The sequence below is a fragment of the Chiroxiphia lanceolata genome, chromosome 8, assembly GCF_009829145.1.
Source record: "Chiroxiphia lanceolata isolate bChiLan1 chromosome 8, bChiLan1.pri, whole genome shotgun sequence".
NCBI classification, from domain to species: domain Eukaryota; kingdom Metazoa; phylum Chordata; class Aves; order Passeriformes; family Pipridae; genus Chiroxiphia; species Chiroxiphia lanceolata.
Genome location: NC_045644.1, coordinates 22,566,167 through 22,593,457, shown reverse-complemented (window position 1 = coordinate 22,593,457; position 27,291 = coordinate 22,566,167). Strand labels below are relative to the sequence as shown.

Here is a 27,291-nt window from a genome sequence, read left to right as displayed (position 1 = left end):
ACCACGGACCGGGGCCAAGCCCAGACACCCCCCATTGCTCACAGCGGGGCTGAACCGCAGCTGCCCCGCAAGGAGCGCCCGTGGCAAAGCCCCGTGTCGGGGCAGAGGGCAGCCCCCGGTCCCGGTACCGCCCGGCCGGGTCACAGCCGCTGGCACCGCCCGGCCACCAGCCCCCTCCAAAACTCTGCCCCCGCCGCCTGCCAGCTGCCGCGCTCCGGCTGGTGCCTGCAGGTCTAAAGAGGGTAGGGGAGTACTGGTTATAATTAAGAGAATTAAAAATAGGCCTTCAATAAACTGAACACCCGGAGAGGCTAGAAATTTGTTGTGCAAGTGGCACGTTAGGAGGAAACTGGACTAGTATTATTCAAACAAAGGTAATCCAAGACACCGCACCGCGGGAGCTTCGGCTACCAGGCAAGTACCTTTACGCTTGTTTACAAACCACCCCCCTGTGAACTCAGTACCTGCACCGAGCAGCGTGAACACAACCACTGCCAGTTCCACCAGCAGCGAGACCACTGCAAAGGCAGGCCAGATCAGCGTTTCTGCCCTTGTACTGAGGAACTCTAATATTTGTGAAATTTTTAGTTTGCTCTCCAGCAGGATCACAGGCTGAGGATCTCTCGCTAAAAACGATGCTTAAATTAAATGGGTTGTTTTTTAAAATACCAATCTAGCTTGTATTCAAATTGCTTACAGATCTATCTTTAAGATAATAGCCATGAAACACTGTATCTGGGTTTCCTTCTTCTCAGCTGATGTTCACAAGTTGATCCTGGGAAGGGGGAGTCTGTCCACATTGTCTCCAGACACTGGAGAAAATGTGAAACAGACTATGAATAAAATGCTGTGCAGTTCAAAAACAAAACCTGGGAGAAACAAAATTAAAAAGTAAGAAGTTTGAGAGGGGAGTGAGATTTTTTTAATACAAACTATTTATAGTTTGGGGCATTTATGGATTATTTACAACTAGAATAGAATTTTCAGACAGAAATGGGATTTTTAATATCAGCAGTCTTCCTCAGAATATTTTTATTCAGGAAATATGTTTGTATGGCTATGGAAGCCATTGTGATGCTTGGAGTAAAAGAGCACAGAAAGAGAAGACTGGGTTAAATTATTTCCTTCTAAATACCTACCAGCAGACTTGCTGTCTGTATGGGGAGCTGGAGACAAAATTGTACCAGGGTAAAAAGGATACTGTGTCTATTTATAGTGCTGCCTTCAACACCATAGGAATTCAAAGGAAAACTCCAACTCAGCACATAGTCTTCTCATCATCTTCTTCTGTCAAGATTAAATGGGGCCTGAGATCATTTCCCCAATAAATCCCTGCCAGGAAGTATCTGTTCCTTCGTGCAACAAGGAACTACCATGGTACAAATCACTCCAGAGGTTAAGTCCTCACCCAGCCAAATGTCACCACTTTCCTTTTGGTAGTTAAAGGAAGGAGAGAAAGAGAGCCTTACAAGCCTCAGCACTTAAGCAGGAAAAACCAAAGATGTTTCACCTACCGTGCATCCCTGCTCCCTGTACTGTCCCCTGGTCTTCTTACACAAGATGCTCCAGGGCACTTGGAAACAAAAGGGTAGCATAGCTCCAGCACAATTCCAGAGCCAGGCAGCAGTGGTGGGAATAGGAACAGGGCACATGGTCATTGTCATTCATGGTGTCACTTGAGGCCGATTTTACCCTGTGTGCCCCTCTTGCCACTGCAGGACCATCCATCTACTGGAAAGGAATGGGCTCCAGTAGTCATGTGGGACACCTATTTATCAGTAGAAATTACCTCTGGTGTTGAGAGTAGAAATGAGAGCAGCTTTGGAAAAGGTATTAGCAAAATCCTGACTGCCACTCTAAAAATAAGGCAGGCTCCTGGAGTTCCTTAGCGCCACTCTTCTTTTAGCATCATGGTGCCTCAGATCTTTCCTTCTCATCTTCCACCTTCCGGTTTCTCTTTAATAAGAGCTGCTTTTTCATTCTTCACAAAGCACTACCTATTCTCTCAGTGTTCCTCTTTTGTAATTCTGTTACCAAGCTGTCTGCTAGGTGGGGAGCAGAAGGTACAGGACTTGGTGCTGCCTTTGAGGTATGGGTAATTATTATGTGCATCTGTTATTGTGGTTGCTGCCTCAACAGGTGGAAAACATGCTGTTCTCTGATAGATTTGCAGCACCCCATGCTCCTGCCTTGTCTTTTCTCTAAAGCCAGTCATGTGGTGTTCCTAAAATAATAAACACAGCCTCACTGCTGCCACAAAAACCCCTGGTAAATATATTTTTATGGGAATGAAGTATTAAAGGATTTGAACACTTATTCACTGAAAGCAAAATATGAGCAGTAAGGTTGGGTAAAGATTCAAAGGCTGGTTTGCTTCCTTTCCCTGGGGCACATCAAGCCTGTACTGTTTACACTTTAGAGATGGATAGTGAGGAATTACTTAACCCAAAATGATGGAAACGATTCAGACTATAATAATATAGCATGAGAGTTTCTCATATTACATCTATTCCCCATACTGCTGGCTATACTCTGCCTTCAGATTCATGTGCACAACTCTCACTGGATTCTGGAGGAACTGTATTTGAAGCCAAAATGCATTTCATCGTCTTTCTGAAGTCTCTCTACAGTTTAGTGGCTTAATTCTGAGCTCGAGGACCAGGAAAAAAGCTTGTCTAAACATTTCCCAGTGTCTGTCTCTGTGAGATTCCCATCTGTTGGGGTTTATTTTGAATTTCATCTTCCTACTTTCCTAAAAACACAAAGCACAAACACACGTTTCCTCTGCCCTGGAGTGCAGGAGTCACCAAATTTCCCAGCAGGTTCTCTCACAACATATGATGGATCCAAGTTTGTCTAAAAATGCTACAAGCCCTTTGTGGAGTAGAAAGGGAGGAGACTAGAAACGCGGGCCAAATTTCTGAGTGTTATGAACATCCCCCATCCCCCAAAGGGACTCCATATCCTGTTTCCTCTCTCCAAAAAATTTCACCTGGCTTTGGGTTTCATTAAGAGAAATATATATTGCTCAAGTCCAGGCTCTAAGTCTACAGTTCGTGCTTCCTGCTGACACTGCAGAGACTACAAGAACCGTGAAAGCTGAGTCTGACTATGGGGCTTCAAATTTGCTACAATAGCAGAGCAAATTAAATGGAGGGCATGTTAAGTGGATTGGGAGATTGTTGTTGACTAACAAATCTTCATTAAATTCCTGCACCAAGCTGTGCTGCATCTCTGATGAAACTGATCACTGTTTCTCCTTCTGCGTTTCAACTATTTCTCCACCAGGTTTAAAAGAAATTCAAGCTTGCTTGAGGTCTAATTAGAAATAAAACACAATATTAATCCATCTTGCCCCATACATGCACCCAGTTTGGAGGTGTTGGTGTATCTTTCAAATAGACCAAGTTCCACTCTGTTCACCACCAGTTATTTACAGCCCTAGTTTTTGCTAGCTCTTTTATTTACTGCCAGTGACTCGCAGAGACTTTGTTCACTGTTTTATGATGATTTTCTGGATCACTGGTTTGCATTACTGTTACTGGTTTGCATCACTGTTACTGGTTTGCATCTCCAGAGGTTTCAGCTCAAGAGTCACCCGTGTGAACCCCAAGAGTTCATAGAACTCACACCCTCCCCAGAGCAAAGCCTGTGTCCAGCATAACCTCAGCTTTCACAGGATTACAGCAAAGTCCTTTTCTGATGACGTTTGTGACTGAAGGGAGGCTACCACAACTGGGACCTCTGAGAGCCTTCCCTGTAGACCACTACAGAAATACAGCTCCATAGATGTAACTCAGGTGCCAAGCTACTCTGCTGTATGGGCCTTAAAAACACTCTGCCTGGTTTAGGCCAGAGAGATTTAAGGAAAAAGTGCAAAATAAACAAGAGGAATTAAACACAGTACTGTGAATTACATACCTTTAGCATCTGTAGGGTACATGCAGAGCAGGATCCTCTACCACGGGCTGTCTTTGCTGGAAGGGAAGAAACAATTACTAGGTATTTCTGTTCTAAGTATAAGGTAAGGAACAAAAAGTACATGCAGATAACAGCATGAACAGGGAAGTTAGCCTTCAGTGTTATTCTTTGACAGGTACCATTTATGGTGGCCAAAGTACTTGTTGGCCATGGAGATTGGCCGTACCCCACACCACGTTGTCCTCAGAGTCAGATAACACTTAAAAAATTCAGATAGCCCTCAACCTTTTCTACATAAAAAAGAAAGCATCGATTATTTGAGTTTATGCAATAGCGCTTCAGCACACAAACTGTTACTGGTTGCTAGCACCTGGGCACTGCAACCTCCCCTTCACAAAGCTGCCTGTTTTGTCCCAGGCAAGACTGAAGAGTGCAACAACAGCAGCTGCTTTCTAATGGGATCTGAATTTTTTTCTGTTTGTGGTTAACTGGTTCCTATGCTGTAGAAGAAAATGAGTTCTGTTTTTGTACCAGGTGATCTATGACATTTGGGGGTATGTATTTTTAACTGCTAATTAGTTTTAGAAAAATAGTAAGAGTTAACCTGAAGGACAAATGATCAGAAATACCTGTAATCCCAAGAGCTAACACAACTGCTGGGAAATTCTAGACCTCAAATCAGCTGTGCTACGGAAGATGATGAGTTCCTATTTTTTTCCCTTCCATAAACTTAGTAGTGAGATTTGTACAATGAGAAGAAAGCAATTTGCTTAGCTGACTTGGGATTTCATCTCCTTCCGTTGAATCCCTTAGACTATACACACATCAGCAAGCAAGTCTCAGCTGTGTTCAGGCTCAGTCTGACCTCTGTACTAACTTGATTTATTGTTTTTAGTTCTCAGATAGTATATTACGTTATAACTCAAAGGATCTGATTAGAACTAGCCAGTATTTTAATGATTTATGAGGGGCATCTGGGACTGCATGGGTAGCATACACATTGTATCAGTGCTATAGGAGGAATCTGTACTGATCATATCAGCAGGCTCCAAGACAAAAGCATGTCAAATTCCAATAAGACTTAGTTCACAAACCTGATCTGACAGGTGGTCAAGCTTGCACTGGGACTGACTGTAGTTCTCATGGTGGGAATAAAACAAAACAGCTGGATTGCTTCTAGCCATCACATTATGAGAGGATTTCCATTCCTTTCTCTTGTTCTATTTCTGTCTTGCAGTGCTTAAGGAGGTGTTTATCCTTCCCAGTTCTGTAGCCAGAAACCTGGGCCACAGGAGCTTGCAATCAGCTCTGTGGTTTATCTTTCTGCCAGAAGATACTGGTGCGAAATACAGGCTACTGGAACTAGCCTTCCAGACCTCTCCAAGTGCTGCCATGGCTATCCCATTGCTAGGAAGAATCAGATCAGAGAGGCTGGGGTTTTAAGTTGGTTTTAAGCCATAATGTCACTGCATTTAATAAGAGATCATACTATATTTTTTTTATATGTTTCTAAAAAAGGACTTTGCAGGCATGGAAAGAAAGGTATCAGGAGCACAGCAGAGTGATAAAGGGTTTCTGCATCCTTGGCTTGATTTTATGTGTTCTGAATTTTCTTCTGAGCACTGAAGCCAACATCTGCCAAAGCATTCCTAGAAAACCTCGTCCCCTAGCATGGAAGTCCAACCTTGATTGTGACTCACCTCATATTGTAAGCTGCCTTTTGCTCATAAGAGGCAAGGGAAAGATTTTTGACCCACATTAAGCCCAAGGGTGACTTCTTACCCAGGTTCAGCTATCACTACCATTGTTTGGCAGCACTCTGTCCCTGGGCTGCCTCCCAGCTCAGACTTGTGGAGAGATATAGAAAAATCATCCAGCTTAATTTTACCATCTCCACCTGTGCAGTAGGAACAGCACTGTTCCTCACAAGCTCGCTGTGATAACAACCATGAAAGGCATCCCAGTGCTCAAGAAACACCAGGGAACCTTGGCCACCTACCTCCTGCTGTTTCCCATCTTCCTTCCTAGCATGTTATTCAACCCTCCTGCTATGCCAGTGTAGGGATAAGTGTCTGCAGTCTCTTGTAAGTTGGGTAGCATAGAGCTATGTCTGTGGTGCTGGTAGAGACCACAGGACAAGAACAAAGAGCAGTGAAACTTTCAATGCCCCGAAACAGAACAGAATAAAAAAAGGCAATATATTGTTTTTGAGATAGAAAAACATACCAGAGCTAGTCACAGGGGAGAAGTGCTTTGCATTGTGCCATCCTTTTGGTTAGATCCTTGGGGCAGAAACCATTCATTTGTAATGAGATTCTTTGAATTCTGAAGCCTGATGTTTTCAGTTCTGGGCTGGAGGACAGTGCTATATTAGTTATTGTTAACAGCAGCCTCATTCACCTTCAGATGTGGGCTGCTAAACTCTGTTGGGCCACAGGACACCAACCTAAGGGACTGGATTCCAACTGAGGATCTGAGCAAGGCACAGCACAGGAAATCTTTGGCCTCTGAACTTTGCCAAAGCAAGAAACAAACGACTTCAGATCATTTAGGAGTGACTTGGGAAAATTAGATGAGTCTAGATTAAGGGTATACAATATGGAGTTAACCTGAAGAGTAAAACTATGTCTGAGAGACTGGAAGCAACATCCAAGGGACACTTTGTCCTTCTTTCATTAAGCTTGATGCAGCATACCCAGCAACTGGTTTTCTCATGTTGTGTTCAATTAGAAGTGAGATGTCACCCCTTATAAAGCAGACTGTATATACAAGAGTGTGGTAGTAGGGTTGCTTGGCAGTCATAGTTTCACCCCAAACAGCCATGAAGAGGGAGCAAAGAATGTGCCATGGAGTGTACAGGCTCTGTCTCTCACACGGCGACAGTGCTGAAGCTGAAACGCGTCACCACAAAGGTGAGCCTCCAGTCACCAGATCTGCTTCAGAGAAACAGACTCAGCACATTTCAGGCCATCTGTGAATAAATTCAAGGTTGTACCTCTCCGCAGAGTCATGCTGTACTAACATCATTGAGTAATGAGAGCAACACACGCTCTCTGCAACCACGGGCTGCAAATACAGGTAAAGCATTGCTACAAGTAATGAAAAAGCAACTAGGATTCATGTTGTTCAGGGAGGGTGAGGGCTTTGGAGTGGTTGTACCAAAAAACCAGTGTCAGCCAGACAACCCAGCTGGTTCTGACTGGCAGCTCCAAGAGGAAATAAAAGTGGCACATGTTGCTCCTGATTTAGAGCAACCTGCATCAGCTTGCCAGCCTGTCTTTTAGAAATGTTTTATCTTTCAGTTTTTTCAGTAAGCTTCTGAGGGTGCTCCTAAAAGGAAAAACAGAGTTTGCCTATTCAGAAGATACAGGCCTTCACCTCTAACAAGTTATTGCTGGAGGCAAGAGACATATAGTGATGTAACAATCCTTGTGGCCAGGAGAAGAGCCAACGTTAACACAGAAAAACTAAATTTTAGGCAAGCTTGTCTTCAAGGGCAACCATAGGGATAGCAACAGTGTTTCATGAATATAGCGTGTCTAGAGCTGTTAAGTGCTACAGTGCTGTAGATTATGAATTTTGTTTTCTCAAGAAGGAGTGAAAAATGTCAGTACCGAATGGAGGAAGGAGTTAAAGACTGTCAGACTGATAATTGGTGAAGTCTGGTGGCTGAAGTCCATTGCAGTGGAAGACACAGCAACAAAGTTTGATCTAGGAGCGGTAGCCTGGGGGGGAGCTAGAGAGACTGCAAAACATGGGCATGCTGTTGCAGTCACAAATAGCATGGAGGTGTGGTAGACGCATTTCAGACCAGCTACTGTCTTTGGGTCATACGAAGTGTGTCTGATTGTCTACTAGATCAGGTTGGGTTATGGGTATAAGGATGCACTTGGCAGCTAGAGCAAATGGGCTCCAGAGGGCCCAATTTTGCAGCTGAACTTCTGTGCTAACAACTAAAGGCCCTGTACATTTGCTGGGACTAGGGCTGGAGGGGAACCAATTTTCCTTTGCTTGCTTGCCAAGAGCCAAGTTCAGGTCCTTGGAGCTCTACAGTGCTCTTGCTCCAGCTGATGACTTCATGAACACCTAGTGTGGGGAGGAACATGGCTCCCTGTACAGCCCTAAACGTTTGTGTTTCCCTGCATATGCTGGTGACATCATTGCCACCTGAGGGCCCGAACTCCAGCCTTGGCAGGTAAAAGCTTTTTGGGTCACCTTACATTGGAGTTCTTGCTCTCAGTGCATATTTATGTAATGATTGTTAGATGGCTGTAATTAAATGACTGTAAAGCACCACCTAAAATGCACCAGTAATAAATTCTTAATAGCTGATGCTATAACAAGCGGTTACCAAAAAAAAAATATATCGTAACATGCAGATTGTTAACAACGTCTGGGCCTGTTTAATGCTCAGCTTTAAATAGTTACAATGCACACTATTAAAATGGCATGTAAAATTTGTAACTAGTAAATAAAAAATCCAATTCAGCAACAAAATATACCCAAGCTTCAGCGGTGAAGAAGGCACAGAAAAGCTCGGGGTGGATGAACCTCTGCAATCCTTCTGGTGGTGCTACCTATCAGCCATGGTTTCTGTATAGCATACTCCAGGTGCCTGCCTCTGTCTTGCATAGACTCTGTTCAAGCCTCTGGCCTGACTCATAAACATGGTGGGATCCCATTTATATTACAAAAATGGAACTATGTCCAGAAAACCCTTGGGTTTGCATTTTGTGGGGAAGGAGTGGGTCAGGGAAAATTTATTTCGCTGCTCATATTGTTCACTTCTTTTATCCACTTGAAGCTGCAGTGTGGGCAATAACTCTACAGAGAGGATTTCCCATGGCTAAAGAATAAAACAAATATACATTTAAGACCCAGAAAAATTAGCAAAATCAGCAGGTGATCAGCTTTTGCACACTTGGTACAGCACATCAAAGGATGGCTGCCTCTGTCTGGCCAGTCAGGAACTGCACACATGATTGGTAAATACAAATGTACTAACCAGATGATAAGAGACTATTTTATACTACAGCTACAGCAAAACCCTCTAAGGCCACCCTGCCTTGGGGCCTGCATGCTAATGCACATCCTGAAACAGTCAAGACCATCAGGTCTGAGCCCTGCTGCCTGGCCCACAGACTTGCTATGAAAAAATTAGACATTTTTGAGGCTTCTGAGGCCTGGCAACCCATAACATCAGTGGAAACTGTGGTAAACTCAGCATATTTGAGAACCAGGATGGGTTGATTAATTTCTTCCTTACATTTGAATAGTGCTTTGCATCAAAAATGTAGCTGCTGTTTTCCCTGGATGCCACACAGAGGAAAACTTGACAGAGGGGAGGCATTATAATCTCTAAAGTCAGGACAGAAAATTTGCACCAATACAATACTGAGGGGGGAAAAAACCCCAGTCAGATGTTTTCCCCTTCCTTGTGTTGCTCAAAGCTGTCCAGTACAGAGATTTAGTTAGTCTGCTCCTCAACACAGGCTCTGCGTGGTCTGTGGAGAGCAAGTCCACCTAATGGACTTTGCCAAGCCACACCGTATGGGTGACAGTTGAGGGTCTGGAAGCCTCTACTAAATTTGGAAGTGCTGTTCAGATTACATCCTCCAGCTGCTGGAAAGATTTTCTTACAAACAGTTGGCTACTCAAATACCTTGTGCCTCTGTAGATGCTGCCTCTATCTCAGCATTCAAGTGCAGCCAGCCCTACCTCAGTCCTCGCTGGTTTTGATTCATACCGTCCATGTCCCCTGGTGCTCCCAGCAACTGACAAATTGTGACTCCAGCGAGACTATCGGGTTAAACACTAAAGAAGAAAGAATGATGACAGTAATACTTGTCATTTGTGTGGTAGTGTAGCAACACAAAAACCTCTCTCAAACATATGTTATCTTGGAGGAATCTTTCCAAGGGATAGGCTTTCTGAGAAATGTTTATGGCTTTTGAATACACAATAGGAATGAACTTGACATGACCTACTCGGCCAAGCCCTGGGCTTCAGCCTGGTCTTTTGCCACCATAAATCAGTCTATTTGAAGTGTAGTGAGCCTGATATCTTCACTAGGATAACGAGGTTACAGTACATACCAGCTTGAGAAAACACAGGATGTAGAGTACTTTGTTCCCATGATTTAAAGATTCAGAAATAATTTTACTAATGTCAGAGGAAAATGGCTATGTTCTACCCATACAGAAAAGCCAACACAGGCCCTGGGATCATTAAAATATTTGGTACATGACTGAAATGAGAACATTGACATCTATATTATATATTCTCATACTCAGATCCCCCCTTTATCTTGCCATTGGAAAACACAAGGAAAAGCAGAGGGTGTAAAGGCTTTCTAGTAAATATCCTAGACACAAGAGTTGTTCTTTTTCTCCTGACTTTCCAGATCATCATGCTGCAGGGTTTTGTCCTGTTTCATCTCAGCCTTCATACCATCCTCTCAGCTTGATCTCGTACCAACATAATGTCAAATTGTCAAATTACACTGACTTTTGATTTTGTTCTTATTTAATTAAATATTATGGACCTGGAGAAATTGGATAAAAAGTGGTCTATGTGTGCAAGGACTGAGACATCTGCCGTGGGATACCTGACTCTAAAGGTCCTCTCCTCAACATGGCACTGGATAGCACTAAATATGTTACAGACAAAGCTGTAGTCACTGAATTAACTGAAAACCAACCAAAGCATGCACAGTATAATGCAGTCCACAGGGGCACTCACTGCTGGGAAGAGCCTAAAGAGTCAGGAAGGAGATATTACCTGGGACTTCTCACAGCAGCACTTTGCTTTCTTCCTGGGATATATAAGGAACCATTAACCTGGCTGCTCTCATAGCCCAACTGCAGCAAAGCCACCAGTGCACACCAGTCCAGGAAGGTGGCTACAGGTGCAGGCATGGATAGTGGCACATACAGCCTGTGTCATGCTCTAGGTCACTCTAGATCATCAGAATGACCTTCTGCTCTGCAATAGGCCCCTTTCATTACAATTCTCCTGCTAGTCATAATTAAGGAAATTCTATTACATAGTTCAGATACAATTACAGTCGCAGTACAAACCAATTCAGAATTAATATAAATGTAATGGTCAGATTTCTTCTGTGTGATTGACTAATTACTGTAATACAACTCCAGTAGGGCAAAGATCAGGAATATTTCCTATCATCATCATTCAGAAACAAGTATTTTAAAACTGTATTGCTCATTCATACGACACACATCACAGAAACAGATCCACTACAGAAAATCCATATAGAGGAATTGAGCTGAGAATCATTAAAAACATATTTTTAAAATGAACAACCACCACATTATTACGTATAATCATTTTCCTTTCACACTAATTTGTTTTAATCTATTCATGTTCCTTGTAAAACATTACACAAAATTTTAATCACAGCATTGCTTTCTTTAAATATGTGCATTTCAGTAATGACACTTGCATGTATAAATTTAGTGAGTTAAAGTGTTAGACTGATGCTAGAACTGAGCAGTCATTTATTCAGAAAAAAAAATTGCCTTGTTTTCCTGTCAGTGAATTTTCTGTGGAAAGCTATTATTTTTTCAGTGTATTCATTATTCAATATATTAGTTGAATAGTCCTACAGAGAATTCTCTACTTTTGAATCATTCACAGCCTGTTAGTTCCAGTTATTTCACATTTGAAATCTGAACTCCAGTTCTTCCTTTTTATTGGACATAGAGTTTACATGAACCGATGCTGTTCTCCAGTTGAAAAAATGTGACCAGGATGAAGATGAAATAAGTTTTGTACACAGCATCAGCACTTCACATCTGTGATTCAACAGGACTAGATTCCTTAGCTAAAATACTACATCCATATGAGCACAAGCTGAAAGTCATCTTAGGATTTCTGAAGAAGCACATCCATCTTATAAAGACCATTATTCCACGGCTTTCAATATCCATGTAGCACACAGTACCTCCTCTTTACTAACCTGTGTAGTTTTGTTCCCTTCTAGAAAGACAACTTTAACAAAAAACCAAAAACAACAACAAAAACAAAAACACACACAAAAAAAACCCACAACACCAAAAAAACCCAAACAAAAACAAAACAAACAAAAAAACCCCAACCAAACAAAAAAAAAAGGAGCACTTCTCCTAAGGTGCACTATACATCAGAGTTATCCACCCAGCCTTTTAACAGTTGGAGTTATGGACCTAGAAAGCCCAGCTCCCAGAAGGGCTGTGCTAGTGAGTTGCTGGGTGTCCCTCCCTGTCTTAGCAGCAACCTGAATGTCACAACATCACCAGGACTTCCAGGAGTATCCTGCAATTCTCCACTCCCGTGAGGCTTAGGAAAGCAAGGCTGACAGCAGCCTTCAGTCCTCTGAGGCTAGATAGTAGGAAAATGAAAGTATTTATACAGTGGAGAGGACAAGGGAAGGGATAACAGGCAGCACCCAAAAGAGTTTACAGCAGTTTAAAGTAACTTTACAGGGAGTGAGTAGTGCCCTAGAGTGGTCATTAGATACACTGCAAGGAATGAGGTACATCAAAAAAGGGTAACATTTGCTGCAGATATTATGAGGTGGAAAGGATTGGAGGAGGCTGTTATTCTTGAAAGTACTTATTGAACTGGCAGATCGCCCTGTGGTTAGGGCACAGGAAATGCAAGTCCCATTTCTGCTGCAGACCTCCTGTGTGGGATCAGAGAAGTCACACTGGTGTCCAAAATCACCAGCAGGAGCCAGGCAGACTTGGCACAGGAGGCACTAGGGTGACCAGTGTCAAAGAAGTTATCAAAATCAGTGGGAAATGCCTGTTCCAGTACAGGAATTCCTCCATGCCTCCTCTTGCATAAAGCCATCCAAAATGGGCAAAAACATCTGCTTTTGTTTTCACAGTAAAAGCTGACACTGGAGGAGATATGCACATTTGGGAGGGGAGCACATTCCACAGTGGAGCTCTTTGTAATGCTCTTGGAACAATACAAGATCATCTTGGGAATATCACTTGGTGAAAACTTGCTGTATTCAAGGGGCCAAAGCTGCCATGAAGGTAGCAGAAGGTGGTGTACTGAAATAACAGAGGGCCCCTCTTGGCAACTGGGTGGCAAGGCAGATCAGCCCACGTGCACGGCGGGAGAGTGGCTTCTAGGGTCCTTTCTGTGGCCTCACACTGACACTTCCCTCCTCCATATCCTATGGATATGTCAGGGAATTAGTTACTCCATTTTCCATTCAGCAAAGCAATGGGTGAATATGAAGATGCAATGAGATCCCAAAGCATGCTAGTCTTCAGACCGTCTTGCTCCATATTTGTGCATGCAAAGATAAATATTTAAGAAAAAAATATACACCAAAATCTGAACTTAGGGCTGGAGAAAACAGGATGATGAGAAACTAGGAAAATCTTTCACTAGAGTTAGTGTTTGGAAAGAAATTGTCAATGTCAAACAACAACTTGTTAATGATAGAGATTTTCAGAAAAAGATGCAAGATTTCAGGTTTGCTGTCCTGGACTGTTCTACGCCAAACCACCCCTCAATTTATGCAAAATACATGCTGCAGGCAGTGCCAGAGCAAGACTTTGACCCACTGACTGCAACTTCACCCATGTTCTAGATAGATGCTTCTGTTTTAAAGCCATGAATTGACAGACCTCATGATATCTCTGTAATGCAGATACTTGACTAATTTTTAGAACATAGAAAAAAATATATTTCTAAAATTTTCTTAGAACAGAATCCTGGGAAAAATAGAATTTCTATTCCCCTCTTTAAAAATCCTCCCAACAGTTCAAATCTATAGCTAGCACAAGGAACCACTATTTCAAAGAAACATACCACATGGGAACAGAGTAATTCCAGAGATAAAGGGATGCCTAAAAAAGTGTTTCTCCTTGTAACTGAAGTACTTACTTCGAGATTAGAAAGGGGATAGCTCTTGGAGGGAGCAGAGAGGAGAGGAATGCAAATGAAACAACTTATTTAAAAAATAGGTTAATGCTCATATGAATGACAGCTGGAATCACTTTAACTCATGCAGATTTTTCTAAACATTTGTCATAAGGACAAGTATGGCTGGTAACAACCAGTGGAAAGAACCAAAATATTCCTTAGAGAGTTTTTCCCATTGAAGCTGACAATTAATAGCTAATCAGTGAATAAGATTTTGCATGACCAATTCTGTTCAGTTCAGCTCAGTTTGTTGAGCAACTTATAAAAGACAAATCAGATTAAGTATATATAAGGAAGCCCTAGTTATCTGATTAAAGGAAAACCTCAGCATAACAAATTAGTACCTTGTTGTCTACCCTTTACACAATACATATTCCATAGCATTACTGCTTTCCATCTGAAAGTGGAACTCTCGTGCTGGCACATCGAGGGCTGGGCTTTTTCACTGTGGCAATAGTAGTGTCTAGAATTCCAGAGAGTAGTAGGAACTTCTCCACTTCCTATTAAAAGAAAAATATTAAAAAATATAATAGTGAAGTTTTAATCATCTGTTTGACAAGGTGAGAGAAAGAGAGGGAGTCCTCAAAAATGTCTCTGGCTGCTGGTGAATGTCTGCTCTCCCTCTTTCAGGATGGCCTGGGACTCCTTGTGCAGCGGGGACTTATGGCGCCCCAAGATAAGAAGCACCTCAAGGTGGATGCCTGGCAGTCAGAGCAGTGCTGGGACACCATCCCTGGAGGAGCTGCGGCGCCTGCTCTGCACACGCTCATCCCCCACAGGGCACGTGGATGAAGTCTGGCCAAACCTCTATGTGGGAGACCTGTAAGAGAGGGAAGGGTTGAAGGTGTTAATGCAGCTCTTAGCCCCTACCCTATTTCCCCCCACATCTTCTGCTCCTTATTTAAAAGAAAGAGAGCTAGGCACTAATCTGGGGACCCCTCACAACAAGTCTAAGTGCTGAACAAAGTTGAATTTGCATAGGGTGCTGCAGCATAGAGAAAAGGCATCCTAACTAAAGTAACTAAAAAGAATACCCCACCACCAGCCCTGGTTTCTCCTCCTGCATTAGTACAGGAGTCCCACACTGCAAAAGCCTGCTGGAGCCATGGCATCAGTACTTCAGGCAGTCATGCCAGAGCTGGGTAAAACAGGACCAACCTCATTTTCTCCTCACATTGCCAGATGGCATCAGTCCCCTGAATTGATGGATGCTCAGCAGAGGTGACTTGGTGGGAAAGCAAACCAGAAAGCTCTTGGCTTGTGCAGAAATATCTCCACCACCACCTTTCATCAGTTGAGAAGAACCACCTAAACAGATGTTTGGGAAACAAATGTGGAAATTCTAAAAGTCAGTTTCTTTACTGCTGTCTCAAAGCATTTTGATGGACGCTTTGGACCTGATTAATCTGTCAGAAAACAGGCACCACAACTTCGTGCAGTTTTAACAAACTCAGTATCAGCAGCATATTCTACCCCACATTGCAATGCAGCAGTCAAATATAACTCACCCGTCTTTCTTCCAGGTATGTTGCTCGTGACAAAGCCCAGCTGAGCCGAATGGGCATCTCCCACGTGGTGAACGCCGCTGCCGGGCGATTCCGCATCAACACCGGACCCAACTTCTATAATGACTTGCCTGTGCACTACTATGGAGTAGAAGCAGAGGACAATCCAAACTTTGATCTCAGCATTCACTTCTACCCAGTTGCTCAGTACATCAGAGAAGCACTGAATTCCCCAAGAGGTAACTAGACCATCTGTGCATGTTGCACATCTTCTGCATGGCAGACAAGCAGGACAAGTTATCAAATATTGTTTGACATAAACCAACCACCTACATATGTGAGTAAGAATGGAAATACCCAAACCCAGTAGAATCCCACCTGCCTTCTGAATTCCCCTGTGGGAGTTCCCCTGTTTCAGAGTGCACTGAACAGGCTTTCAAAGGGGTTCTCCCTGTGCCTAGTGTTACTCATCAGCAAAAGACAAAATAACAAGTGTCCTTTATTACCTATAGGGACACAATGATCTGGGAGGAGGCACATTATTTGATCTTTTAGAATTAGTGGTGGGGTTTAAAATAAAAGACGAAGGCAAATATCGTATTTGAGTAAGAAGATTCAACTATAATGCTACAATCTGTGCAAATCCTACAAACACAGAATAGGAAAGAACTTCCTAGAAAACAATTCTGTATAACAGAACTTAAGCAATACCACCGCCAGGTATAATGTCATGCTGTTGCTAGAAGAAATATAACCTTGAAATAGGAAGATAACACAAAAAATATCCAAAATCCCTGGATTTGCTAAACACAGAGCAGGTATAATGCCAGAGTCCTGGGTCTAATGGGGGATCACTACTATTAAGGACAAACCTTCACAAAAGCAAGTCTCCACTGTGCCACAAAACTGTACAGATACTACTCAAAAATAAGTGATTAAGAGGACCGCTATACACTCAGCAAACTTTGCTTGCATCATGGTGAGCCTTAATATCAATAAGGGTCCTAAAGTGCTATCTACCCAACTTACTCATATGTAGCTAGTAGATCTAATCCACTCCATACAAGCTAGAAAGAGGAGACACAGTGACTGCAAACAATGTACGTCCATGCTGGATAGCTCTGCAGTTACTCTTCTTTGGAGGGCTTGATCTACTCCATTAAAAAAATATTTGCCTTTGAGCAATTGAGGGCTGTGTTTGGATTTCAAAACCACAAACATATTTGGGGAACTTGGATCTGCACCCATTTCTATTACAGCATACACTATTTGCAATTGAAGCCGTTATTGGCAATGCTCCAGAGAAAGGTAAGATCCAAAATCTATCGATCTGTGTGTAAGAGCAAACTTGCAAATCAGTTGACAAAAGACAGGAAACAACAGATGAATTGTGGTAGCCAAAAAAGCAAACTAAACTAGTGCTTTGCAAAATGCATGCCCGAATAATAAAATTATGAATGCAGAACAAGTTACGGCTCAAGGCATATTTATCCCTCCTCCCATGCTTTTAATATTGCTTTACTGAACTCCATATGGAAGCAGGGTTCTGGGAATGGAGACAAGGTGAAATTTAATCATATACTGTCCAGCTGTTCCTGACATTCATCATTTTAAGGAAAGTGCAATAGTTTAGAAAATATATAAACAAGATGTTCTGGAAGCATAATTTCCCAAGGTACAGAAATTTAGCAGCTAAATACCCATGACCCATTCACGGATGAGACAGGGAGGGGATTGTTACTCACATCATTCAGAAGAAGAAAAAAAAAGAAGCATTTATTATAAGCACTGATGTTGAAAAAAAAATATACCAGGTGACAAGAGGCCTGTTCATATTAAATTCAGGATGTAACAAGGTACTACTGCTTGTAGTAGTGGTCATTTAAGAGAAGTCATTTAAGACTGCTGCTTAACTATGACAAGCAAACTCGACTTCTTTTTTCTTTAATGAAAATATATTATCTTTTGTTACCTGGGAGGATAGGTCAAAGTTAAGACTGTATGAGGCACAAACATATTTAAAACTATGAGTCAAATACTCCTTAGAATTAAGAACTGTTACTTCCATCAAGCTTGAAAAAAAATTCTGATGCTTTACATAAGAAGTCCAGAAAACAGCATGGGCAGATTTATTCCATATTTCTACCTTAGCTGAACAGAACATGTCTTTGATGATGTAAGGAATTTATTTTTAAGGCAATTTCTTCAAAACCTGATGCCAGAGGGTGCGCAAAAGGAAGCATGGAAGTGTGCACTCACATGCTCCTAATTGGGAGCTATTCCTGTCACAGTGGTCAATGGTTGCATCACACCCTGACCAACTTCCTTCATCATCTCTGTTGTACAGATTAGGAAATACATGCACTACTATTATTGCAGCCATGCCATATAAGCATTATTTTATGATCCTTGCTTCCTTGGCTGCCCTGCCTTCAGCACAGCCTGGCTGTTTCTTTGCCCATGCAACAGAGCTGTTTGGGGAGGCTCAGACAGGGGTGAGCAGATGCATAATCTGTCCTCTTCCCTACAAGGAAAACCATGGAGTCAAGAAAGTATTGGCCTTCTCCCTCATGCTCAAGATCAAAGGGCAACACCTTGAATATCAGTATTGACCCTTTGCATGGCCACCTGTACAATTTGCATTTTTCTGGAGTGCAGCTAAACCTAAAGTAAATCAGCAGGGTTTGGTAAAGCCTAGCAGAAGAGGGACAGAAAGAGAACTTGATGAAAGCATGTCACAAAAATCATTAAACTAACACTGTGCTCAGAGAAAGATTCCCAGGTAGAGAGTTTCACCTTTTATTGACCTCTGAACATGTGTAAAACAGGCAGGTTAAAATTACCCATTAACTTCCTGAAATGGCAAACTCTCTCAAAGGCCCTTCTTCCGCTTCAGTAGACCAAAAGAAAAGCTAGGCTCCCTCTCATGCCACTTTCTTGTTGGTGGGAGTTGTGAAAGCAGAAGAGAAACCCTTTGGAGAAAAGGGTCCTCTCTCTGCCACAAGTGCATAATGTACACCAGTCTGACCTCCCACTTTCCAGTAGGTGACAGCTCTTACCTATTCTGGAGACAGGGAAGAAGGGACATGCCGCCATTTAAAGCTCTCTGTAGGCTTCTTGGTATTTTCAGCTGTGACAAAACACATATTTGGATTAATCAAGAAAAAGACAGTGGATTCTGCACCTGGCTAAAACCTAACAGGAGATGAGAAAACCATGGTGGAGTGGGAAGAGCCCCTGGGGCCCATTAGCCCAGCTGAGCTCTTCTCCTGGTGAGCAGAATGCTTCTGCTGGATCCAATGGAGCAAGGGCAGCTGGGGAGTTCACTACAAGTGACAGATCTAGAGTCTGGTCTAAAGCCAAATTGAATCCATCCTGCAAGAAAGCAAGGGCTAGTTCAGGACATTTAGCTCTGTTAATGATGATTAGCAAAAGGACAATAAGTTATTATGTGTTTTAATGACTGATTCTGTTCAACAGCATTGAATTTCCCAATTTGAATTTGGCCAACAAAGTTGAATGTGCAAACTTTATCCCTAGTGCAAACCCTTTGATGTTAGTAGAGTTATAGCAGGCATGAGCTGGATACAATATCCATAATCCGTTGTTAAAAACCAAGTGTTATTGTTCTGCACAAATCCCAGCCAGATGACAGTTATTGTCTGCCTCCACAAAAAGTAGCTTGAGATGTGTGGTGCAAAATTTCAAATAAGGATTGCAAGATCTAATAATGCCAGAAGCTAAGTGCCCCCACTTCTCCTCAGTTAATCCCATTATTCCTAAGGGATCCTGTTTCGTGCTCAGAGAGAAGGTTGCAACATGGCTGTAATGTGGGACCAGTCCAACTTCTCCTTGCACTGTATGTTCAATCAAATGGGGGTGGGGAAGGCAGAACTGGAGGATGCCAGCATGGGCTCCATGCTGCAGAAGATCTGCAGCCTGGCCTTCTTATAGCCACACGACAGGGAATGCACCACAACTGCCTCTGTGAACGTTGCTTTCCCAGGCTGTGGTCCAGGAGCCACCCAGCAATCTGAGCCTCGGTGCTGGGACAGGACATCTCGGCTGCCTCCCATGAGAGGGTGAAGGAAATTGCCCACCACAGTTGGCCCATGAGGTACAGACGTGTTTCAGGCACTGGTCAAATGCAGTATATCATGGGGGGGTTCAGTGTCACTTAACTCATTTGCAGTTACTGCTAAGAGACAAGGGTCTGAACCTGTCAACAGAACCAAATAGCAACAAAGCTTGTGCTTCCTTACTCAAGTTCAACATTCCATTTGTTTGCTACAAATAATCACATAGTAAATTCAAATCTGCTTTCATTAGAGCAATTTTACGTTAATTAAATCATTTCACATGACTGATTTATCTGCAACAAACAAGTCATTTTACTGTCAGTGTATCAGCATTTATCATAACCTCTGTGCATGGTGAAACAAAGGCTAACAATGTGGAACAGATATTGCACATGTGGAAGAGATAATACACCTGCATCCTCATGGGAACAACTGTATTAGAGAGCCATGCAGATTAAGTCCAAGGTCAACACTTGAGGCTTGTCCAGGTTTTTGCTGAGACATCTTCTAAAGCTATTTACTGATATAGGAGGATGCTTCTGAAGTGCAGATAAGACAGAGAAACAGGGAAGAAAATTCATTATGTTCTTACTGGACACTGCCTCCTCTCAAGTTAGACACAAAACAGTAGAGAGCCAGCCTGTACAAGCAGAAGCCTGGAATTTGTTCTGCTTTCTGTGCCTCCAAAAAAACCACAACAGGCAATATTTAATGGCAACAGCTATACTTGTGCTCAACTTGGTCTTCAGTTTGAGGCTGCAGACAAAAATTAAGTTCAGAACATCAAGTCTCCTGTCCCCCATCCAATTTATGGCCAAATTTAGACTGAATTTCAAAACATACAGTGATGCAAAATTAAATCTAACATAAGGCCATCTCTTTCTGGTTTTTTCTTGTTTGTTTTTTCCCCTCCTGATGCAGTTCAAACCATAAATTCTTTTTCTTTTAGTTGGAGAGTGCTGGTAGACAGAAGTTTTCAGGAGGAAAAAAAAAAAAAAAAAAAGAAGTGGTTCTGATTCCAAGAAAAATTTTCAGAACATGTTGTTCCTTGGCTTCTGTTATCTGGGGTGCACATTATGGTGAATATCTGGATTTCCCCAGTCCCTGCCACTACATTGTAGTTATGCCTACTGCAAACTACTGAAACACAGATTTTCCAAAGATCTTTTGGACTAGCCTTATTGGCAGTATTTGTCAAACAGAAATTGTGCTCCTGATTCCTTTACACTCCTCTGAAAATTCCAGACCACGATCATTTGGGTCCGAAGTGCCTCCTCTGGGGAAGATACTACAGCATACATACCCTACAAGGTTAGTGGGAAGGCTAATGATAGTGTAGCACAGTGAAAAAGAAGTCTGGTGGAAATTCAAATTAGTATTATCTTTTAGCAGGGGTGCAAAACATTTCTCCATATTCCCATAAAAAACTTCACTTCCAAGAATTCCCATAGAGTTAACGGAATTGACAGACAGATTAATTTAACTTGAATAATGGTATTGATATCCTAGTAAATTCTATGAAGCTGTACCTGAATGAGAACAACAAACAGAAATTCTGCAAAACTGGCATTACACTGGAAAACCCTCTTCCTTCCCCCCAAGGTTTTGATGCCCAGTCCAACTCTGCTGTCACCAGAGCTGTTTTCACCACTTTCTTGGAGACTATATTTGTCCCTTTATTTCTACGGAAGACATGTCTATCTTTAGGTCTGCGCTCAGATTTCTCATGCCAGGATAACGAGTGGTGGCTGTGTCACACACATTGTGGAATCCAACACTTCTCCCAACCTGCTGGCCAGAGCAGGTTTTTACAACACATGCTTGCACTCTCCGAGCATGTGGCTGTGCCATCATCATTAGTCAGAACTAAACCAGTTGCTAAATAAATACTCTGTCATAAACAAAATGGGATTTAAGATTAAAAGCTGTGCACAAAGTACTCAGTATTAACACCCGGGGAGATGGGGGCAATCAGTCTGATGTTTTTGTCTGGATCTAGACTCATCATCCAACAAGGATATTTTTGTCTCACTCCCTAGAGTGAGAATTTAAGATGCTGTAAGCACAAACAACAAGGAACTGGCCCTGAAAAGCTGTCTGTTCTTTCTACACCTCCTTACATTTTGCACAGAAGCGGCATCTGAGATAGTTTATTCCATCTCAGAAGCAAAGAAGTAGCATGGGATTTTTGTCACTGATTTTTCATCTTTTTCTGGATATAAACTGTATTGTCACTAAATGGCATTGTGTACAGCTATACAATTAGTGAACGAGAGACCACAAATGTGACAGTCAATAAAAATTAAAATTTAAAAAGGTAGAAAATATTTTGTTTCAAACTTGTTAAGATTTACAGTGAAGAAGTGTTCTGAAATTTTCATGCCAAAAAGACCACATTTCCTTCAGCTGCCTTAATGGGAGACAGAGTTGTCCATTAGGTGGTCAGAAGTTCAAATCTGATTCTAATTACTTGTTACTTTAATAATGGCTAATTGCTGAGCCACAGTCTCTGTGAAAAAACTAGATCTCATTGCAGCAAAGGACAAGAGAGTTTGAAAATGTTCAGGCATGGCTATAATTGAGTAGAACAAAGAAAAATTTTCCCAAAAAATTTCTCACTAATTATACAATTTTTGTGAAAGTTGAAGAATTTTACAATATTTACAAGATGAAAATTTTCAGGTTCCAGAATGAGCTCTTTGTTCACATCCAGGGGGAAAGGACTAAAAACCTGAATTCTTCCATCTGAGAGCAATCCTTTTGGAAAAAGTTTCCATTAAGTTCAAGTAAGACCACTTAAAAAAGTGTTCATCTCCTTTCAGCATGGGTCAAAATCATACATTAGAAAGCTGAGAAACAGTCACAATAAAGAATTGTGTTTCTCAGGCTGCTTCCATTTGTGATCACAGCAGGAAAACCAAAAGCAGAGCAGAGGGATGGAGGGAGCTATACTTCTGGATTCCTGGAAGGTGCTCTCTGAGGCTGGCTTACAGTAAGAGGGGAAAGATTCCCAGTATCACTCTTAATGAACTCCTAATGAAGATGCACACCTTGCGTGGAAATCTCTGATAAACTAAAAACATTTCATAAATTCTCTTTCTATTGATCACTTAACAAAGAGGGGAAGATAAAAGCATTAGGGAAGGACAATGACTAGTACAGGGTAGGCTACAGAAATAAAAAAACATAACTGAGCTGGTGCAAACAGCAAATACAAACAGAAGCTGCTCTTAACAGTAATGCCCGTTTTCCTCATACCCTTCCAACAAAGTCTGGGCAGCAGTTAGAACCCTCAGAAAGCATTACTGCCCTAAGCAAAATAAAAGAAAGAGCTTGTAGAAAACCAGGACTGTTCTTCTAGCAGCAGTGAGCACTCCTGAGCATTGCACTTTGGAAATCCCAAGTTTCCAGGCCCTGTGGTAGCACATAACCTGCCAAGGCTGCTTTCCACAGCATGGCCTTCAAGCATGAACACTTGAAGCTTTGCCAGCGAGTACATCACTCCCAAAACCACACATGAGCAAGCAGGGACACAGTGGATGGCAGGCTGTATAGGAGGGATAAGGGTATGCTGTCAGGCTGACAGCTAAACTCAAGCAAGCAACCACAGATCCTGGAACACGGTTACGAATTTTCTGTCCCCAGCCACTAAAAGCCCCATGTTCCCCCGTCAGCACTGCATGAGGGCTGCTCTGCAGGGCTGTGCACACCTGCCTGCCCATCCCCAGGATCAGCTCCCATCTCTGCTCCAACACAATAACCCCCCCCATTTGGCCTGCTGGAGTAATTGCATCTCTCTCTCCTTTTTCCAGGTAAAGTACTGGTTCACTGTGCAATGGGAATCAGTCGATCTGCAACTCTTGTCCTCGCTTTCCTAATGATCTGTGAAGACATGTCCCTCGCCGACGCAATTCGGACTGTGCGCTCACACAGAGGGATCTGCCCCAACTCCGGCTTCCTCAAGCAGCTTCGGGAGTTAGACCTCCAGTTAGGAAGGGGGACAGGCAGAGGAGCAGAGGTCTGCTAGCGCCAAGAAGGCATGACTCCTGACACCAGACCAAGAGATGCTGCCCTCACTGAAGACTGCAAGGATGCTGTCAGGACTGCTCTGCAGAGGCACTGAGAAACTTTGGGAAAAGGCTGAGCATGAGCAAACTGTTAGGAGCTGTTAGGCATGTGTTTTTTGGATAAGCCCACTAATTGGAAAGAAAATGAAATAAAGAAGGATTCAAACTGGCAGTTTTGCTCACCTGGGCCTGTTTATTTAACTACCTGTTGGGCAGGGCATAGGGAGCAGTTGGGTTTTCATGCAGAATTAAAAGGCAGCACAGTCAACTTGAAAAAATACTTTTTACTTGCTTATAATTACATTTATATGGCAAGAGGGAAAATGGCTAAACTAGTAAATAGAAAAAGAAAGTGTGAGGCTTTTAAGCAAATCTTTTAACATTTCACATCCAGCTGGCTTAGGGTGAGACTTCAGACTTTGCAAGCTGACATGCTCCTTTGGTCTGACATGGTGACACTAGTCAGGATCCAACTCAGACCTAGGGCTCCCCTTGTTACAAGCCATGGAGGCTATTACTGGACCTTCACAAGTCCTTTTAGCTTCAAATCCATGGCAAATGCTCAGAACATAAAATCCTCAGGAGCCAGTACTGGAGGTCCCAACCAGAGGCTGCACCCTGGGGCACAGCTGCTGACAGCCTTTCTGCTGGTCAGAGGGGAGGAAGGTATCCCCTTGCACACACAGAGCAAGAGGCAAGCTCAGGGCACACTGCCCGCTGGCACACTGCAGGGCAGCAGCAGTTCCAGACAGAAATGTCCTCCTCTTAGCTTGCAACCCGACGCTCTAAATCGCATTCCCCAAATTTCCCTGTTTTAATGGGAAGTCAGAACCCAGTGTCGTCATGTCAGAGCAAAAATGAGCAATGCTTCTAACAAATCCAAAGCAGCAGCTCTGCATTTCAATTACTCTTTTACGCCCAATTGGCCACATTTAATCTTGTGAAGAACTTGAAGCAGGTATTTGCTTCAGTGCAATTACAGCCACATACAGAACATTGGCAAATGCAAACAATATAGAATTTCCACTTGACGGCAGATTAATTTGGTGTGATGTTTTCCCTCGAGAAGTCTTAAAGGCTTGCAGTTCTGAAAGTACCCTGCAGTTTGTATTTATAGCACTATGGATGTTGAATAGAAAGAGGGAAGCATATACTTCTTCTGAACCGAAGTTTCTTTTGCCTCCATACATTAAAAATATTAACTGAGCATAGCACACTTCCACTGCATTTCTCATAATGCAATATGGAAACATGATTTCCCTGCAGAGTCTATAGAGAAATTCAGGTGGTATTTCCACTTTCATAAACATATTAAGTAAAGCATAGCAATGCTACAGACTAATTTCTTCTCAGGGAACAGAGGCACAGGTCTTCCCTCCAGAAAGGGTCCCATCCTTTGAGACTGGAGTAAGCAGTCAGAAGGGAGGTCATAGCTAATGATGGAAAAAATCAGTGAGGTTATAGTTTTCACAGGCTTCTTATTGCCTGCCACAGCAAGGAGATTAGATTTCAGTGAGCATGGTGACTGAATCACTCCTGGCATTTGGGTCTCTTCCACCTTGGTCTGTCTAGGGATTCTTTTTTATTGCAGACCATGCTGAAGCTGTTTTGTGAGCAGTCTTTTCAGTTGCCTTACTAACCACTCCTTGCAAGCCTCTGTAACTCAGCCTATGCAAAGTCAAATGGCACTATGTTAACACACAAGGGGTGTATGAAACACAAAAGTCCAAAATCTCTGTCCATTGAGCCCAGCAGGACAGGTTATAATTTCCAGCGAATTGCACATCTGGAAACATCTGTGGTTTCAGGGCAGAATTAAAAGTGAACAACATGTCAGTGACTGAGCCTAAAGTGACCCCAGCTGAGGCCCGTTGCCCATTGTGGGACTATTTCAGCTGGCCAGGGCAGGCCATAGATTTCCCTGCCATGCATGACTTGCAGCTGGGATCAATAAATCTGTCTGGAGCTGCAGCCTGCCAGGTAAGATAGGGCACTGGCAGAGCAGGGCTTCTGGCTGGTTGTCACCATTACAGTTTTATAGTAAAAGCTTCCTCTTCAACCTGGAAAAAAACCCAACTAAACGATAAAAAACAAAAGGTCAAAACCACTGACTCAAAGATAATAAAGTAACTACCCAATCCCAGGACAAAAAAATTCCCTTTCTAGAAGCATCTGAGCTAATTCAAGTGCTTTGCATTGTGTGAAGTTCAGACAGTGGGAAGCAGGTAGCCCCATCTCCTTCCAGTTTCTCCACCCCACAGGAGATGAGGTACCTGAGCCCAATACTACCTCCCCTCTGTGTGAGGGCTGCAGCATCATGGAGGTGGCCTGTAAGGGGCACGGGGGCAGGGTCTGTAGTTGATGACAATTAAGCAGTCCTAATCTCTGATTCACATCCTGCACACCAAGGCTTATTGCCCCTGTGCTTAGTTAAACAAAAGTCTCTTAAAATTACAGCTGGAATCAAGGCAGAATGAAAACAGTATTGGGGGTGGTTCCAGGTATATCTTGCGCTATAAAATCCAGAATTGCAAACCTCCAGCTCAGCCCAAGCAAAAAGCCACCCTTGCTAAAAATGAGGTGTTTGGTCCTGGCGTGCAGCTGTGCATGTTGATGCTGCTGAGCCAGCTGATAGAAGCCCCACTCATCCCTACAGGTTTGGTGCCTCTGTGGCACGTGCCCAGTGCCCTTCTAAACATTACCTGCCAAAGCCATGTCAGTTGAGATGACAGGCAGGGTGGAAGCAATCAGAATAGCAGATACATTAACAGACACAGTGGCAGTGATTCTGTCATCATTTTCATGCCTACCTTTTACCCAGTGCAGAGCAAATGCTGAGCTTTACTTACAAACACCTGTCCATTCTGTGCTTATGAAGGAACAACCTTGAGCACTGTGGTGGTGCTGGTATACATCCCACACAATAACCCTGTGAGGGAGGATGGGTGCCTTAGCCCCTTTTTACAGACAAGGCACATGGAGTTTGCCTGAGCTGCAGCAGAATGTTTATGGAAAAGCACACAGGATTGCTCTCCAAATTCCAGAACTGGCACGAAAAAAACGTGAGAATAGTTTTCTCACACAAGATATCTTGCCTTCACCAGCTTTTCCTCTCAGACTTTCAGCAGTGATACAAAGAATATTGCCGTGGACACGTCTGCATTGCATTATTTATCCTTTGGATTTGCACTTAGGGTTTTATTTGTAGAAGGAAAATGAGACCATAAATCTGCTCTGCAAAGAGCCAAGGGAAGAGAGGACAGAAATTTTCAACAAGTTGCATGCAAAGATATGATGCCAAGGACAGGTTTCCCACAGAAAGAAATGCCAGCCAAGATATTGCCCAGGTACTCACCACATGTAGTGGCCATAGCTAAGAGTGTCAGCCTTTTTCTTGTAGGTGCATTAATTCATTCCTCCTTGTACACGTAGCTTTTGGGTTGCTGCAGCAAGGATGGCCCTCCTATGGGACTTTCTTCACTCAGAGCTTTTGCCTCTATTGGCCAACAAAAAAAATAAAATGAACTGAAACCAGAATAGACCACAAAGCTGAAAAACGAAGTTTGACTAAGACTAACTTGTTCAGGTTGAGTACCAAGCCACTGGACAAGCCTAAATGGGCTACATTCCAGAGTTAATGGTTTTTTATGGCCTCCAGCATACATAGGATCACTCTTTGGATACAGCACTTCTAAAAAACCCCCCACGTCTATAAACCAGGATAGAGGGAAGCAGTCTCACAGGCAGAGCCTGGTTCTGCATTACACCAGCCTG

At 42.8% G+C, this 27,291-nt stretch overlaps 1 protein-coding gene across 1 annotated transcript; it reads left to right on the top strand.

Annotated features, from left to right (window-relative positions):
* Window positions 1–217: 217 nt before the first annotated feature.
* On the top strand, window positions 218–23,689 carry LOC116790255 (dual specificity protein phosphatase 13-like). Its single transcript, XM_032695042.1, has 4 exons — window positions 218–414; window positions 14,497–14,688; window positions 15,390–15,610; window positions 23,263–23,689. Exons 2-4 carry the CDS (start codon window positions 14,498–14,500, stop codon window positions 23,475–23,477), a joined length of 627 nt encoding a protein of 208 aa, XP_032550933.1. The 5' UTR covers window positions 218–414; window position 14,497; the 3' UTR covers window positions 23,478–23,689.
* Window positions 23,690–27,291: the final 3,602 nt, after the last annotated feature.